Here is a 17591-nt window from a genome sequence, read left to right on the forward strand (position 1 = left end):
AATTGCTAAGCTTGGCATTCCACCACCAATGAGAAGCACCAACTCTTACACAAAGCAAATTCTGCAGGGGCTCAGCTACAGCAATCCTCTGGACTTTGCTCCCTGCTGCAAGCACGGCCTCCTCTTGCAGCCAGCAAAGGAGAGCAGTGCCAGGTGAACATTCTTGTGGCTGGCGGTGTTGAAGCTGCAAGCGCTGCTTTTCCAGGAGGACAAAAAGCCACGAGACAGCCTTTAACTCGGAACAAACTTCTTTAAAATTTATTTTTATAGATCACGCCAGCCCGAGTGATCTTTGAATGCTGGTCACAAAAGAGATCGCACCGCCTCCTTCACCCCAACTGAAGTAAACCCTCTTCCAGTCTCGGCAGTCTCCTTCATTTGGAGCACAAGGAATGGAGAAAGAGAACGCCGCCGCGGCCTCCCGCTCCCCTCAGAAGCGGAGGGCAGTGAAATCTGATGCATTGGATGCTGCTACAGGGCCAGGACAAAGGCAGCAGGCCCTCGTGCCCTGCTTAGCCACACTTCACACCCTCACAATGCGGGTGCTATTGGTGTCGTAGCCGCCTATGGTTTCCCCCCCTCTCCAGGAGAGCGCTGGTGTTTAGGCACATAGCTGGGAAAGGACGGGCTGACCTCCCCGCTGCCACCCGTGCTCAGGCCGCTACAGTCTCTAAGGCAAAGTACCTCCCCTCCGTGGTGTTCCTCACCTTCCCGCGCTGCTTCATGCTTTTGGAGCGCTGATATCCACGTAAGGAGGCGAGCTTTTCCCTCTCAAGCCCTAATGCTTGCTCTCGCTCGGATGGCACTTGAGCCTACCTCCAACCTTGGCTTTCCAGCCTACCTGAAACCAAGCAGTGAATGGAAGGAGCTCTACACTTCTAGCAAGAAGCAGAAACAGCCCTCTGCAGAGGGACTACAACCTGAAAGTCTCCCTCTGTGAGAAGTCTTCCACTGGGGAAGAAGGACCTCAAAGAAACTGAAGGTGACCACACCTGCTGGGGAGAGCAGCCATCTGCTGGTGTCCATCTCCTCCCTCCAGACGGCCCTGCACTCCCACCCACAGGGGGTAACTCCTGTCCTGCAGGCAGCCACCAAGAGGCTGAGTGAGAGGAGAGATGAGAACAAACGGGGAACTGATCGCTCACACAGCCTGGGGTTAGAAGACATGATATTGGTAATTCACAGAGCATGCTTGCAGGGCCTTCCTGAAACTAGAATTTACCATTTACAACTGAATTAATTAAATTAAAGACAGAAAAATTATCATGTACTTCCAAACCTGAAAGCACTCCTGTAAGTTTGGTCCCTCTTTGGCCAAGAGGGGAGAAGACAAATCATATAATCTCTACCACAGCCAGTGGGCCAGTGAGTTCTAGAAAACGCTTAGGAAATCCTGGAGCAACCAAAATCAAGGGAAGGTCATCTTTACCTGGTGTCTGTTCCACCCCCGTGGGGTCTCTGTCCGTCAAGGTGAGAAGGCTCTTCTCTGGCTCAAGGGACGGACTGAGTGCTCCTGCACAATACTGTTAATACTGTTCATTGAGCTGCCACAGCCAAGAGAGGCAAGTAGGATTGGCTCCAAAATGCACTGAACAGGCAGTAGGAAAAGCAGGGAAGGGGGAGAGGATGGGCAAACCACTGCCCCTTTAACTCTGCCTCTAAAAAAAAAATAAAAATCTTAACTGCTACTAATGCATTTGAGAAGGATATTTAGTACGGAATTCCTCAACTTAAGATCAATGTAACTGTTTTTCAATTTCCTTCCCTCTTAGACCTCCAACTAACACATTTTTTCTTACCATCATCTCATTCAAATCTCCGTCACTACGGGACGTGAAATTAAAGCCACTTACAAATCAGTTACGATGGGGTAGAACTCAGAAACATATCTGGCATGTGGCCATAGCAGTGCAGAAGCAGTGCTATAAAGAATCACCCTAAACAACGAATTTTAGCCACTGCAAGTCCGAAATTTCAGGTGTTTGACAGCCCCAGGATTTGAGATAGCATGTGTGAGAGAGCAGCAAGTCCTGTAGGCAGAACGGGGTGAGAGAGGAGGGAGGCAGCTAACTGGCTCTTCTTGGCTCTGTCCAGTCTCTCCTCTTATCTTCATGCACACAAAATATAATAAAAACTAATAAGAATAAAAACTAAGCCCATGATGTACAAAAATGTGTCGACAGGGGGAGGAGGAAGGTGTCAGTTACTCTGTTCTGTGTCTTATCACCTTCATTAGCTTATAAGTTAACGTTCCTCTCCGTCTTCTCCTTTGAGGAGGAAGGAAGTTTCTTCTGCAGCCAGTCAGCTGGGATGGGTTTTGGTTTGAGCTGCTCTGGATCTTTTGGATAAGAAATGAAGGAAAGAGGAAGAATTCCTCAGGAGGAGGAGGAGTAAGACATTTAGCAGCCGCTGGCAGGAGTCACGCAGGCTCCTTGAGACTTCACTTTATGGCGCTGACCTCCTCGTCGCCGGCCTCCTCCTCCAACTTTTGACTGAAAAACAAGAAGAGACATCTTAGTATGCAGTGACCTCTGCATCAGATCATCAACACAGCAGGAGTCCAACACACACATCCAGATAGAGGGATGGCGGTTGCACTGATCGGCTGCTTACCACTGCAGGAAGGAAAAAAGGCAGACGCACCATGAGGGAAGGAGCGACGAGACAGACAAACACATCATGAAGTATGGGCCTCTGAGCTGGGGAAGACCTGCTTTCCCAATATTCTGGGTGCTTAGCTCCTCTAGGAGTCAGCAGGAGCCACAGAGCTCAGCATCTGGGCAACTGAATCTCAGGGTTCCCTTGGCTTTGTGGGGAACTGAAGGAGGGCCCCCCTCCCAGCACTCCTGCTAACATGACTCTCCCCAGGCTCCAGCCAAACCCACCATTCTCATTCAAAGTAGCCAAATACCTTGTTGCCCTCACGGATGTGGGGCTCTTCATCCAGTGCAGGCTGATGGGAAGCATCGAGGAGAGAGAGACAGAAATCAGCAAGAGCAAAAGCAAGACTCTCAGGGGTAGGGATAAAACAAGTGAGGAGCTTTTCCTATAACCACAGTGACTCCACAACAAGGTGACAAGCGATCAATAAGAAGCCACAAGCATTACACAGGAAAGAACCTCTGCCAGAGGGCCCTCTTTCAGAAGCCAGGCTGGCCAATAGCAACTACCACAGTTAAAATTAAAAGCGAGAACACTGACCAAGACTTTTGACAGTCAGTTTCTGAATCTTTTGCTGCTCACCAGATAAGTACAGCAAAAGGAGAAGATCTGTGTAATAAAGCTGATAAAATAACTCCTAAAGCTCGCTGTTACGATGGAGTTTCTGTTCCTTTTCACAGCTGGGTCTCCTTTTTGGAAAAAACAAGCTGAGAAGTCCTAACCAACAAGGCAAGTTGGACAAATACGTCCAGAAAGTGAAAGGCCTTTCCTTAGAATCTAATATATCCCAAGCTGGAAGGGATCCATAAGGATCACCGAGTACAACTGGCTCCAGAAAGGAGCACCAAAGAACCAGAGTGTTCCCTTTCTTTAGATATCTCCATCTTCTTTCTGTCAACTGTGCTCGATACCACTACTTGTGTTGCAGTTTCTCTAGTGTGGGGATTCTCCATCTCTCATTCAGGCAGTAGAGATCTGTTCTGTGTTTTTTTTAAATGCTTTGCTACTTCAGCTACTGGGCATATGGAAGAACTTTTCTACCACGATCGCAGTCAAGTAGTGAGATACTGCAAAGTTACACAGCCTTACGCCTGAGGTCAACTTTAATTATCCCAGGCCCCTGCACTTCTTACTGCTGGAAGGTCAGCCTTGAAGAGTCATCCAGTCATCGGATAATTCTGATTTTTGCTGTGAGACTATTTCTATTTCCATTTGCTTCTGCCACACACTAAGTCTCGAGGTGAGTGCAATGAAAATAACAGTTATTTTCTAGAGCATCTTTCCTCCAACAGCTGAAAAACAGGCTGCAAAGAGCTAGAAAGGACAAGCTGCTTCCCTCACTTACCGATGGCTGCAGGGCAGTAGGTGTTGGTGGTGCTGCAGCTGTTGAGGGGGGCTCATCCCCCACCAGTGGGCCCCCAGTTGCCATCCCAACTGGAGGAACACCATCCTCTCGTTTTGTAAGAGCTCCCTTCTTTGTTGACTGCATCTTGATCTGCTGTGGCTTGGAGTTCATCGGGGAGTTATTGGTGGTCTGGAGTAACTGTGTATCACAAAGGGAGAGGACACAAGCAACATTAAAATTGCTAGGCCAGTGTGTTAAGGTTCAGCACCATTATTTAAACAAACAAACAAAAAAAATTGGGAGAATTAATACCAACAAATACTGGGAAAAGAATACAGACAGCATTCTGTTCAAAGAAATCCTCATCTGCCCTCCAGAATCTCTATGGGGCTGAAAGTGCCACTCAGATGAGCGCTCAGACCTCCACCAGGTGAATCAAAGAGACCAGCTGGAAGCTCCCAGAAAGAGAGTAAGTCTTAAGAACCAGAGGCATTTGGGTTCCCCCCCTACTGCCTCACCCCCACATTTGTACCAGCCAAGACCCACCACACAGCAAAGCACATTGGGCATCTGCAACCCACGTCAGGACTGTGATTCTTCCTTCAATTCTCCAGAGCTAATGGGATTCTCCTGCTGGCTTCTCAGTGACACAAGTAGCTAATGGGCAAAAAAAAAAAGTCAAGACTCTTTGGCCTTTACCTTTGTGATGGTACCCACAGCTTTGGTACGGCCTTCACGGAAGACCAGGCGCTGGTCTATATGCAAATATTCTGGGGTTTTGATGAAACGAAAGTGCACTGTGGCTTTGTCCCCTGTCCTCAGGCAGTCCTTGTCCATGCTGAGAATTGTGGCTGTCTGACGGATGCTGCCACAATGAACTGTGAATGTAATGCACAAAAGCTTTCAACGAATGGTGTCATTAGAGGAATAAGCTTTAGGAAGACATCTCAGGCAGCTCTTGCTACTTTAAAACTAACAGTGCTGAGTTTGATAGGTGAAAATCAATTCTGTAGCGTAGACTATATGCGTCACACGTCTGCCTTTGTTCAGTCCTCAAAGAGAAAACATGCATGAGACAGAACAGTTGCCTTTGGATGGAGACTTTATGAATCACCCTTAACAGAATCCTTACACACCAAGCAGCTGGGCTAGAGGGCCAGACCAGAATGAGTTTATCTGCACTGGAAGATTAAGAATCTTTGCACTATGGAGATAAAGCTCAGGCAGGCTACAAAAACACCTGAAGTCACAATCTCCTTTTTACACATTTCTCTCCATTACTCTTCTCAGTCTCTTCCCTCCCTCCTGTCCCTCCAATGGATTGCTGGGACAGTAAAAGCAAAAACTCGGGCTTCTATTCAGGTTGACAGAGCCATCAGGACTGAAAAGACTAAAGCTGAAGTAAACTACTACCAGTGGGAAACACAGCTGAGGCTGCTCTCTGACACTTACCCATGGCCTGATACCGTGGGCTGATGGTGGTGGGGTGATGGAGCACCAGAATCTCTGCTTCAAACTCCCATGATGCTTGTGGATTTAGGCGGGGTGACACCATTACCATTCCTTTCCGGATGGAAGAACGCTTGATCTGAAAAGCAGAGACCCAAAAAAAAAATCTTCAGCATGACTCTTTGGAGAAGATATTTTCTTCTCTGCATGACTGCATCCAGAAGGATCCTGAGGGATTTCACAGATATTAACTCGTGCACACAAAAAGGCAAAGCAAATGCAATTTAGCAGTAGGCAACTGTGTTATGCAAAGGTTGCAAAAACCAAGCTCAGCAGAAATTTCTGAGGACATCTCACTCAGAAACACTAATGCAGTCGCAGCACAGAGAATTTTCTTGCTTTGTTACACATCCCCAGCATCATTCCTCATTGTCTTGGGTCCCACTGCTGTGGTCTAGCACCTGTCAGGTGGAACATGGGATCTACGAGATTTCTATGGGATTTTACTGTGCCACAAAACGAGGTAGCTGAGATTTGCAGTCCAATAGCAGCTGATCTTCAAGAGCACTCTGGAATTACGGGGGTAGCTCCTATTCTGGGGGTCCTGAGCAGATCATCTCACCTTTTTCAAAGCAAAGGAGGCAGTCTGGCCTCCCCGCACTTCTTTGACAGGCATTCTCTTGCGGTGGATGGATTTGACAGCAATAGGCAGGAAGTTGCCAAGCGGATCCGGCCCCAGCAGCAAGGTGTCATTCAGCTTGATTAGGCCTCTCAGCGTCGTCCCAGACACAACCGTTCCTACACCCTATGCCAGAAAACAAACACCAGTAACCAGGGTTATTCAACCACACTCACAGACGAGTTGTAGAACATCCCTTCCTAGGGATGATACCTGCTTCAACCTAAAACAAACAGTGGAAAATTGCTCCAAATGCCAGGTCCCTTACCGGGACAGAATAAGTATCATCTATCTGGAATTCTGCTGGTTCTTCTTCCCTGTAACTGGTCCGTGGAGACAAGAGATTAAGAAACATCTTCAGCAAGTCTAGGTTCTCCCCGGTGACATTCGAAATCTGGAAAATTGGACACATCCTGTAAAGGGAAATTGATGAAAACTGAGTTAGTTCGCCTCCCTGCCTGGGATTCCACATGTAGGGAGACATTCACAATCTTGGACTGTATTCAACACACAGTGCTAGGAAGGGAGAACCTGACAAGCAGTCAGGTGTACAACACCCCATCTCTGAAAACCTACAACACTGCCCCTGCCTCCTAATGACATTCAGGAAAAAGTGGAAGGTTCCAAGACTGAAGGAAGTCAAGTACCCTGCAGACTGCCCAGAAGCAGCCTCTCATTTCTGCCTCAGAGGGGAGCAACAAGCAGGTCAATCTCAGAACACATTCTTGGGGAATCAACACACCACATGGCAAACACAACCTGAACACATCTAGACAACGGGACTCTCTCTGAACCTTCTCACCCAGTCTCCAGATAGGATTGAAAGAGAAACAACTCTCTTCTACTCCCATTACCTCTCTGAGCTGAAGTTGGAGGCTGTTACAATGACATCATCCTTGCTCTGAACCAGCACGGGAATCTTCCTGCACCCTGGGGACTTCAGCAGTCGCTGTAACAGCTTCAGGGTTTCTTAAAGGGTGAAATGAATATTGTTAGGGCAGCATCTCCCGCCTTCACAAATCACTTTTGCTGGCTTTCCCGAAGGGAGGCTGGCACTCTTGCACAAATAGACAGGAGAAAATGGCCAGAAGTGTGTGAGTGCTACTGTGAGTTTGCTACAGCCAAGGTGGCATTTAGGAGCCATTCCATCTTCTATCTCATGCCTGCTGCAAAGCGACAGACAGATATTTGCAGCTACAAGTGCAGTGCTGTGAATAGCTGTCTATTAAGGAGCTGTAAGGAGTTATAAAATACTTCCTCTTCCTAGAAAGGCTTTCTTGTGCAGGAGAATATGTGAATTAGAAATCAATTTTGACCAAACAAACCTCAAAAGACTTTGGCTGGCAACCAACCTACCACAGAAGATCAGAGAAGCATAAAAAGTAAAGATCATCTGTAAAGACCACGACAACGTAGAACCACATATAACAGTTTTGGGACAAATCTCCCAGCTCTCAGCTTTGAATTCTTCCCTTTTTAACTTATATTCTAAGCCTTATATCTGTCATCCGGCAGGGGCAATACCTAATGCAGTAGCATCAGTTTTCTGCCTTAAAACATGAGGGGAAAAAAACAACAGGGGAAAAAACAAAAAGCTGATATGGGTTTAAAAGAGTAAATCATTCAATTGTCATCCAATTAAATGGTTTTTGTGAACAAACGATTGCCTATGGGAGAGTAATGTTTTGGATACAAAGACAAACATCTAATCATGCCATCTGCTCTTCACAGATACATTTGAGCCAAACCTTGTGTCTATTTAATTTAAACAGAACATGATACAAGGGAGGCCTCTCCCAAGAGCAGCTCTTCTCTCTTTGCTGAGCCAAACATTCCCCTTCCTTCCCAGTCATTATGCTATTAGTCAGGCCTTGCATTTATTTCACAAACTTATTATAGAAATATTCAAATTCCTTTTGGATCACATGCTTCTGTTGCCCTGAAACACACTCGGGATTTTTACAAAAACAAGCTGACTACAGACAGTACTGGGAGCACCCACTTTCCCGATCCAAAGGACTGCTTAGCAAAAAAAGCATCACTCCAATTAACCACAGCACATTCTTGAAGATGTGAGAACACATCCGAGGGGTTTTGAAGGTGAGAACTGGTCACACCCTGAAAAAAAAGTCAAGCAGGATAAAGGGCCACTGCTGGGGTCCCAAGGAAGTTGCTAGCCCCTGCTGCTCACTACCATCCTTCAACTGTGCCTTCTCCAGTCCTGCTACACATTTATGGCTGCCTTGAACTGTGATTTACTGCATGTTGGTTAGTTGGTCAGACAAAAGAAGGAGCTGCTGAAGTGATGCCAGCATATGTGAGAAGTGCCCAGGTAAGCAGGATGCAATGAGCAGCTGGCTCTTTGCCTAGCAGCTGCCAGACAACAAGACTGACAACAGCTTAAGATCACATCCAAACTGTGGGCAAGAAGCAGCAAATTTCAAGAGAACTTCCAGACTTTCTCTCCAGGCTTGAACACCCACAGAGAAAACAAAAAGCACTGCCCTACCTGCACACTTTTCTCCTTAGAGCTCAGTTAAACAAAATCCTATAGCAGACACTTTTTTGTTGCCCAGCTGAGCCCCTCCAACCAGGGTCACTCTGAAATGGTGACTACAAGCAAACTGCCTTGCAAATGAGCGAGGGGAATAAAAAGTTTAGATTTCTGGAAGATGTTTAAGATGCAGTCAAAACCAGACAATGCAGCTTTCCTCTGGCAATGATTCCTCAACCCAAATGGAGAACAATGGCAGATTCAGAAGTAAGGAACACACCTGGAGAGAGCATATAGACTTACCTTGGAGGATATTGGCTGGGCACATGTCGATCTTGGTCACCACAACAAAGACAGGAACATTGAGTGCAAGTGCCAGGCCCAAGTGCTCCTTGGTCATTCCCACAATCCCAGCATTACTGCCAACCTACAGCAGATACAAGATACAAGGGATGTCAGTATTCCTCCTTCAGTGTTCCTCCTGCTGCAAGCTGGCTTACAGAGAATGTCTTGCATCAGACTCACAGTAGGCTATGGTCAGGTTGTAGACGTGGCAGTGGAACCAAATGAGGAGACTCTGCTCACTTCAAATGCTCGCAGCTACTGGCTAAGGAATCATATCTCCACAGCTCTAACAAGGTGCTCTGGAGTCTAGAAAGCTTTCACTTGCCAAGAATCATACATCTTGGACCTCTTAGTGATTGAGAGTCCTGGGGAACTTGTCCCAGAATCCTGCCTATATACCCCTAGCAGCAGCTCCTCTCCATCCCTGGGAGATGCTGCCTGCCTCCACAACCCACAGGGACCTCGCAATAGGGAAGAAGTTGAGGCTGTAAAGCTGCAAACAGCACTCTTACTGCAGGTACCACATATCTTTCTTGCTACCTACCATAAGCATGCAGAAGTCAGGTAAATGGCCGGTCATGCCAAAGACGGTGGTTTTCAGGTATTTTTCGTGACCAGCCAGGTCAATGAAAGTAATGACCTTGGTGGATTTCTCGCAGATCTTTGTCCACTCCAAGCTGCCACCGTGGCTGTCAGGCTTGTTCACCACGTTGCCCTCGCTATCAAAGCCCAGGATGTCATTGCCCACACTGCTGGTGCGGCCTGACTCAATCTCATGCTTATGGCGGAAGAGCTTCTGCCGAGCAAAGCCTCGGCCGTTGTCGAGCTCACCGTGTGTCAGGACACCCAGCAGGGTGCTCTTTCCTGCATCCACATTGCCAACCACTGCTACCCTGAAGGAGAAAGGAAAAAGGAGCCTGTTAAAATCTGATACCTGAAGCAACAAACTCCATACACCACTGCTCCTGCAAATAGTTTCTTCTCCCTAGCCTGCAAGCAGCAATTTTAAATAGTTGGATCTCTACCAGCAGAGCAGAGGTTCTTTCACTGTTCCCAGTTAACAGGGAACATCACAAGGTCTAGGGACTGAAAAGTAAAAGATTACTGAAATATGTCACTGATGCTCAGAATCTCTCTTCTTCTAACTCCTAGTCTCTGCAGTCAAACACAGGTGCTGTTCAAAAATCTAAATCTCAGCTTGGGCTAGAATCCCTCTACCATTTTTGTATTCTTCACGTTGCAATAGCACCATACGCTAGGAGAAAAGAGAAATATAAGCTGTTGTTCCTGGAAAAGGCAAAGCCCAAACAAAAACAAAACCTCCTAGGAGAAGACCCTTCCTTACAGCAATCCCCTTCCTGCTTCTGATAAAGGTGAACATTGTTGGTAAATGGTGGAAATCCATTCCATCCAAGGCTGGGTGGATTCTGAAGTCAAATTATACAAGCTATTAGATATCCACTAAAGGGTGATCAGAATCATCAGTCTTGGAGTGGAAGAAAATCCTGATGGAATTCTAGCACAAATATCCCCACACCATCACCCAAACAACAGCTCCCAACTATACAGAGGTAAATCTCTACAGTTTGTGTGTAAAAAAAGACAGTGATGACAACAAAAAGGAGATTTCATTAGCAAGGAGTGGTCAAGCTTTGCTGGGCAACGACAACACCTAGACTCAAACCAGCGTTGCTGGCTCAGCATCACAGAGTGCTCACAGGGTAAGAATGCAGCAGGGCTGCTGACTAAACCTGTCTCCACCCGGCTCCTCACCTGACCTCCAGGAAGTCGTTGTCACCCACACGTTTCCGAACCAGGTAGTCCTGCACCCTGCCCCCTGCCTCCTGGTGCTCCCGCAGGAGGATCACGTCGGCCTCGATCTGCTCGGCCATGCTCTTCAGTGTGGCATAGGATGCTTCCATGTCTGCCTCGCTCAGACCGTACTCGGTCCCATCTGGTGTGAGGTTGAGACAAAGGACAGTCTGTGAGCATCGCTGTGCAACAGCCAGCAGCAGTTTGAGCCCTGTTTGGCACTTTCACACCGATCAGGACTCACACGTGAACCAGAGACATCAACCATATCAACAGAACAAATGTCCCTTGCCAAAGAGAATAAAGGACTATCTATTTTAAGTCTTAAAATATACTAGAAATGCACCATCTTTCACCAAAGAGAGCTTCCTTTGTTATTACTACAAACAAGAATCTCCTGCAGTCTGACAGAGAATCTCCACTCACACTGTAATAAAGGAAAAACCATAGAAGAACTGAAAGCTCTGACTGGAATATCATCATGGTTAACCAGTGACTGTGGAGGCAATTTAAGCTATCGGCTTACTTCAGAAAAAAACACACACCAACTCCACTTTCCTGCAAATCTGGCCTCCACAGCAATTCCTTTGGCCCCCACATGCTTCAGTTAAAACAAGGGTTTTGGCCCATCTCATTGCCTTCATCCTCGCGCTTGGAAGAAATGCTGACAAGTACACGAGGCAGGGAAAAAAAAAGAATGAGGCACTCTTGATTCTTTCTGCACAGCTCACCCCAGCAAAGTGCTGACTATCAGAGAAAGACAGTGGCAACCACTCAGCCACTTGAAAGGCCACCAGAGCTCTCAGCTGTTCTCCTACCCCAGGTACTCAGAAGCTGCACAGATCTCAGGCCAGAATCTCCTCCGTGGGGTAAAAAAAAAAATCAACCAACCAAAAACACACACAAAGAAAGGTGAAGTGACACACAGCACCTGGATGACCAAAACTACTGCTGCACAGTCATTTACATGCGTGGCTGACTCATCAGCTGGTAAGCAGTAACTGCACTGTGCATGGACTAATCAGCATTTCAGTCACTGCAAAGCTCTGCAGCACGCAGAGCTGCTGGGCAGTTTTTCATAAGCAAACTAAGAAGTTGTGGGGATGGTGGGAAAAACAAGAAGCATCATGGGTGGGGTTCTGGGTCATAGAAGGGAACAAGGAGTAGAGGATGGGAGTAACAGCTGAAGGAGAACAGATATTTGTCAATACTGACGAAGCAGCCTTCCCCGGCCTCTCAGTCATCACACCCAGCATATTAAAAATCACAGACACTCAAAGGGAATGAGAAAGTGGAGGGATATCTTTTTTTTTCTTCTACTGAATGTTGTTTCCAATAGCCCCAATCTACAGAAAAGAACCTGACTTTCCTCAGCTACGCAGTAGCCTAAAACGAAGTCAGAAGTTTTATCTCCTGTTTTAAGAAACAAGCACTTATTTTAAGGACATTGTTGCAACAATAACCTGTTAACACACCCACGAGTTGTTCTAGAAGAGAAAGGATTTACTAGCCTGACTAGCCAGATCTCCCTGCAGTTGTGGTTATCAGGAAGACCAAGAGCTCAGAATACATTTGGGAAGCTTGTCTGGACACAAAAGCATTCCCTTGAAGTTGGCTGCATCACCACTGCCCATCTAATCCTGGCTTCTTTTCTATGTTGGCTGCTTTGTAAGACACGAAGAAAACCTGAAAAGCAAACAATGCTGAGGTAGCACAATTCCCTCCATTACTACAGCCAACCCTAACACTGATGACCATGGTTTTATATTCTTCCTCAGGCATAGTAACCAGTAGAACGTTTGCCTAAAACTAGATATTCAGTAGACATTTAGCATACTTTAAGTACATCTTTAGCCTTATGACAGAGACAGACAACTCATTTTGCATTCAGAAATTTGCATTTCAAAACAAGGCCACGCACAGTACTGTTTTATCAGCATCAGATGGGAACGTTCCAGTCATGAAAAAGAACAAAAAGGTAGCCCACCCTAAACTGCTAAAACCTGCAAAGGCAAACACGTGCAGTCACAGCTGAGTGAGTGTGACACAAAGACCTCATGTTCAGAACAGGCAAACCTCCCTCTCTGCAGCAGAGGCACACATTACCAAAGAAACTGTATGATTTTATACAAGTACATAAGACGGCCTTCTGCTACACTTTAGGAAGGGTTCCATGTTATTCTGGTGAAGTGTCATCTTCAACAGCAGTCACTGAGGTTATCATTTTCATGTTTTCTCTTGTTACCCAGAGGGAGCTGCACTGACCTGATCCCTGCCCGATGACATAGATGGTCTCCCCGCATCCCTCATCGATCCTCTCCGACATCTGCCGCAGCAAACTGTCGTACTGCTCTGAGGTTGGACTCACCATCACCAGCTGGAAAAGAGATTAAATACCCAACGTGCAGATGTCAAGGAAAAAAAATAAATAAATCAAAATCTACTTGCACTACGAGACAATCAGTGTGCTTTATTGAAAGATGAAAGCTTTTTTCCAACGACCATTTTCTGGCTTTGTGTGTATATGTGGCTGGTTGTCTTTTTTTTCAGGACAGCTTTGCTGGCAACTATTTCCTTGTGACACTGCATGAGATGATTAGCCTGAGCTCAGAGCTCATTTACATGGGAAGGTTTACTTCAAAGCAAGTAGGAATACCAAGCATCTCATTTTGAAGCAACCGATGTTTAAAAGCCACATGCAAGTGAACATCCCACTTTGACTTCTGTGAAATACCTGTTTCCATGCAAGGAAAGCACAAAGGGGACGAGGGATTTCCTCCAAACAAATACCATAGGTGGGTACTTCTGCTGTTCATCCACAAGTGGAAGCTCTACAGACCCACTGCAGGGCACAAGTAGGCAGCAAAACCAAGAGCTCTGTAGACAGGCACTGCCATGACACCCTACAGCACTCCATGAAATCCACACTTCCACCAGCTGCTCTCATATACACGCTCCGTAAGCACAGCCACTGTGCACCCAGACCAGCAAGAAACCCGGCTAGATTTGTCTAAAGCATCTAAAGCATATGGCTTATAGCAGCTCACAATCATTACATCTGCAGGCCTGACCTCAAACAGCCCGACTTGCTGGCACAGCTAACAAAATGTGTATTCGGCTTTTGCCACCTGCTGCTACATAGGTGATAAAGTCCTTTCTTAGAAATCTGGAGCATAAAAGATCATAACCAATGTTTGAGCAGCTTTCAAAACTACAGCAATGAGCACATCTGGAAAAATGAAGCACAGATACCAAGTGTTAATGAGAGGGCTTAAGGCAGCCTAAGCAATGCCTTCCTCAGATCTTAACAGTAGCACCCAACAGCAGTATTTCTGCAAGGGACAAAGAGCTGAGAGACAACCACCTTCATGCACTTGCTCTAGATGCGTGCCCTATCTAAGGCTTTGAACTACTTGGCATGGTCTGCAAAGCAGTACAGATAGTAAAGCTCTCTGATGTACTAGAGTGATGTTTTTCTCTACTGTACTATAAAACACTGAGTTTTGCCTTTATTACAGGTGTGTTCTGGTTTGGTTGGGCTTTGTTTTGTTTTTCAGAGGAGACCACTGAATGTATGAAGAGGAGAATCGGAATCTGCTCAGAGGTTTGATCAGGACAGGAATGAAAGGCTGTGCGTTGACACGTAGGGCTTGTTTTGTACAGTGAGCACTTTCAGAAGCTCCTGGCAAACCAGCTCACTGCTCATGCTAGTGAACTGGTACAGGTCAGGAACTCGGGAAAATCTATTAAATAGGTGGCTATATCCATTAAGATCAGTAAACAGAGGGGCCATCAGCATAGAGACACGCTAACTTTCATTTCTTCAAGCCTCAGCACCAAGTCTGCAAGCCTCAGCACCACTTCTGCAAGTCTGAATGCTTCAACAGTGTGTTGACTGAAGTACCAGGCACATTTCAGCCGAGCAGCTCGCTGCGACCCTTCTTCACAGAGCTGGGCAGGAGGGCTGTGGGCTCACAGAGCACAGTATATGCACACATTCAGGTTGCACAGATCAGAACGCTGCTCGCCATCAGCAGTGGTGATGTTGAAAGGTGTTCAGGGGCTACAACATTGCCCTGAAGAGCAGGAGTCCTTCAAAGCCTCCCCCAGTGATGAAGCTTGCATATGATATGATTTAGTGGGATGTCAAGAGAAGGAAAGATAGATCAAGTGGCAGCTTTCATGGATCAGATCTTTCAGTGTTGTTCAGCATTTCTCGTGGCTTCTTCTGCTGCCTGCAGTCACCAGCCAGTTCTGCACTGTCCTAGCTCCCTGCAACACTTCACTTGGTGTTCTGAAGATCCCTTCTGTGTCAGAGAGGCGCTTTCTATGTTTGTTTTCTTTTCCCACCTTTGAGAAATCTCATCTATGCTTTTATTACACACTCTTGTTTTTCAGGTTTTCATCAAGTCAAACATTTTCACTTTTGTTCTTTCAACTTTGCCAAACACTGAACAGCTTGCAGAAGTCATGCAGGTCTAGCAATCTCAGAACTCCTATAAGGCAAAAAAGCAAAAACCATTTATTGTTCCATTCTCATGACAGCAGAAAGAAACATATCTCACAAATTTGAGATGCCATCTCTAAAGTCCCAACCCAATGTCTGAGGAGAGGTCACATTTCCCACCTTTTCTCTGATCAGCTCTGGGATTAACACAGACCAGAAATTGGCAGCAGCTACAGCTAGATGAGCTGATTCCAAGGGGCAACCAGACTGTGTACTCTGCTTTGCTCATCAGCAAGAAAGATGCCATAATAAACAAACAGCAATTCAAAGCTTTTGCTGCAATCAAGCTAAGGTTATAGTGTGAATATTTCTCAGGCAGTCCTAAGGGAATATACATTCCCTACCCAAAAGGTGAGCAAACCACAAAGGTTAAAGGCAAAACAAATAGTAAGCAGCATTCAGTGCTGCTCTACTGGTATGACACAGTCTGACGTTTGGCTGGGAGGCTACCATGAACCAGTGGGAAGTCAGGGGAAAGACAACCCAGCCCTGTGACATTTCAATCTCACACCAACACCTTCTGTAATATCATATTTTGCTTCCTATTTCCTGTAGACAGGCATACTTTGAGTGCTACTAATGTTCTGTTGTCAGTATAGAACAAACGTATAACAACTTAAAAAAATTCTGCTTCACTAACAGCTTTGTGAGATATGTTTTTGACCTAAAAGATAGTTACTACTGCAGTGTATTAGTACTGAAGGGAAAACAAGCACCTATTAAGATTAATGCGATAATGGATTTGTGCTGATGAATGGAACAGTTTGCTTGATCAACTGATAAAGTATATGTGCTTGCTAAGAGAATCAAGAGAATCCCCAGTGTCATCCTCTAAGAAGAGCAGATCTCATAGCAAACACGCTGGGGAGGGGAATGGGAGAGAAGTGTGTCAGACAGCAAGGAGCTGGGTCAGAGTGGGACAGAAGGCCAGCTAACAAACTAACTGCAGTGGGAATCACTGTTTTAAGCAGAAAGTGGTGAGAAGTAATTCAGCTGGACAGACAGAGAAATAGGGGGGTTGGGGAAGAGGCCAAGTTAGCTCTTGTGTTCTCACCATATGGGACTGCTGTTTTGAGAGCAGAGCATGGGCAGAGCTGACAGCCTTAGCACTCATCCAAGATAGAGATTGTAGAAGCACAGAATCATTAAGGTTGGAAAAGACTTCCAAGATCACTCAGTTCAACTGCCAGCCCATCCCCACAGTGCCCACTGACCACGTCTCTCAGTGCCACATCCACATGGCTCTGGAACACCACCAGGGATGGTGACTGCACCACCTCCCTGGGCAGCCTGTGCCACTGCAGCACTGCTCCTTCTGAGAAAACAGGGCAGCAGCTACATACTGCCATACAGAAAAGTCAATCGTAATAAAGGTCAAAATAATGCTCACCTGTCACTTCCACTTTGCCTGCAGGCGCCTGGGAGTGGATGGCCGGCTGCCGACACTAATAGAAGCAGCAGAAGAAGAGCTTCCCTCCCTCTTGGTCAGAGTTGTGGGCGGTTCCCGGCTGTCAAGGCTGGTGACAGCCCTCGGAGCCCTCCTGCGTGCTCCTCCACGCCGGTTGTATTCAACACAAAGCACACAGACAGGTCGGCGCTGGCACCCAGCATCCACACCTCGCCCAGCTCTTTCAGACACAAACAGGTGGCCCGGCAGATGCTGAATTTTCGATGCTCATCCTTCGCTTCCTTACAGCATATCTTCAGCATTCAGATATCTTGAGCATTCAGAGTTCAGCCGTTCCCTCGCAGCCAAAGGCTCCTACAGCCACACACCACAGCTCTCCCTCCCGTACAGAGGAGCCGGGCCCTCGGAGCGCAGGGTTATAGAGAGCGGCCGAACGGGACAGATCTCGAGGAGCCCTACCACAATTCCTGCCACCCCTACCAACCCGTTCCCTCTGGACTGGACCCTCCGACAGCAGGCCCAGCCCCTGCCCGCCGCCGGAGAGCCCGCCACTGGGCCTACCTTGCTAGTGAGGTCGATCTCGGGCTCTCCGTTGAGTGTCTCACCATCCTCCGCTTCAAAAGAAGAACGCAGGGAGCGGGCGGCCGCTGCCGAACGAGGTCTCCCGCCCGGAGAGCCGGGCTCCGGGGCGAACATGCAGGCCGGCACCGGGGAGCCCCCCGCCGGGGAGCGGCTCCGCTCCGCCGCCGCCATCTTCCCTACCCCGGCACTCCGCCCCCACCCCTCCGCCCCGGGAAGCGCGGAGGCCACGCCCACCGCCCGCCAAGGCGGTGTGCGGGGTGGACAGCCAATGGGAGGGCGGGGAAGACGGTAATTAGCCTGTAGTCATGG

The 17591-nt window shown here is 47.2% G+C and overlaps 1 protein-coding gene across 2 annotated transcripts; it reads right to left on the bottom strand.

The window, feature by feature from the left end:
• Positions 1-230: 230 nt before the first annotated feature.
• Positions 231-17453, bottom strand: GTPBP1 (GTP binding protein 1). Of its 2 annotated transcripts, XM_042838121.1 has the most exons (13): positions 17262-17453; positions 13051-13162; positions 10747-10927; positions 9518-9866; positions 8932-9055; positions 6989-7103; positions 6403-6547; positions 6078-6260; positions 5459-5594; positions 4706-4884; positions 4007-4204; positions 2912-2953; positions 231-2492 (listed from the first exon to the last, which is right to left on the bottom strand). In XM_042838121.1, the coding sequence occupies exons 1-13, from the start codon at positions 17451-17453 to the stop codon at positions 2400-2402; spliced, it is 2049 nt and encodes a 682-aa protein (XP_042694055.1). In that variant the 3' UTR covers positions 231-2399. The 2 variants fall into 2 exon arrangements, with proteins under 2 accessions (XP_042694055.1, XP_042694056.1); XM_042838122.1 differs by lacking the exon at positions 2912-2953.
• Between the last annotated feature and the right edge of the window lie 138 nt (positions 17454-17591).

This window comes from Centrocercus urophasianus, unplaced genomic scaffold, assembly GCF_019232065.1.
Source record: "Centrocercus urophasianus isolate 14NV4802_14NV808 unplaced genomic scaffold, USGS_Curo_1.0 seq_73, whole genome shotgun sequence".
NCBI lineage: Eukaryota > Metazoa > Chordata > Aves > Galliformes > Phasianidae > Centrocercus > Centrocercus urophasianus.

What these genes read in the sequence shown, in the direction of transcription:
- GTPBP1 (XM_042838121.1), bottom strand. Translation starts at nt 17,453, where the DNA reads ATGGCGGCGGCGGAGCGGAGCCGCTCCCCGGCGGGGGGCTCCCCGGTG. An exon ending in CTACTGCCCTGCAGCCATCG is followed by an intron (nt 2,954 to 4,006) that starts GTAAGTGAGGGA and finishes GCTTCCCATCAG; the next exon opens with CCTGCACTGGATGAAGAGCC. An exon ending in ACATCCGTGAGGGCAACAAG is followed by an intron (nt 2,493 to 2,911) that starts GTATTTGGCTAC and finishes CTTGTTTTTCAG; the next exon opens with TCAAAAGTTGGAGGAGGAGG.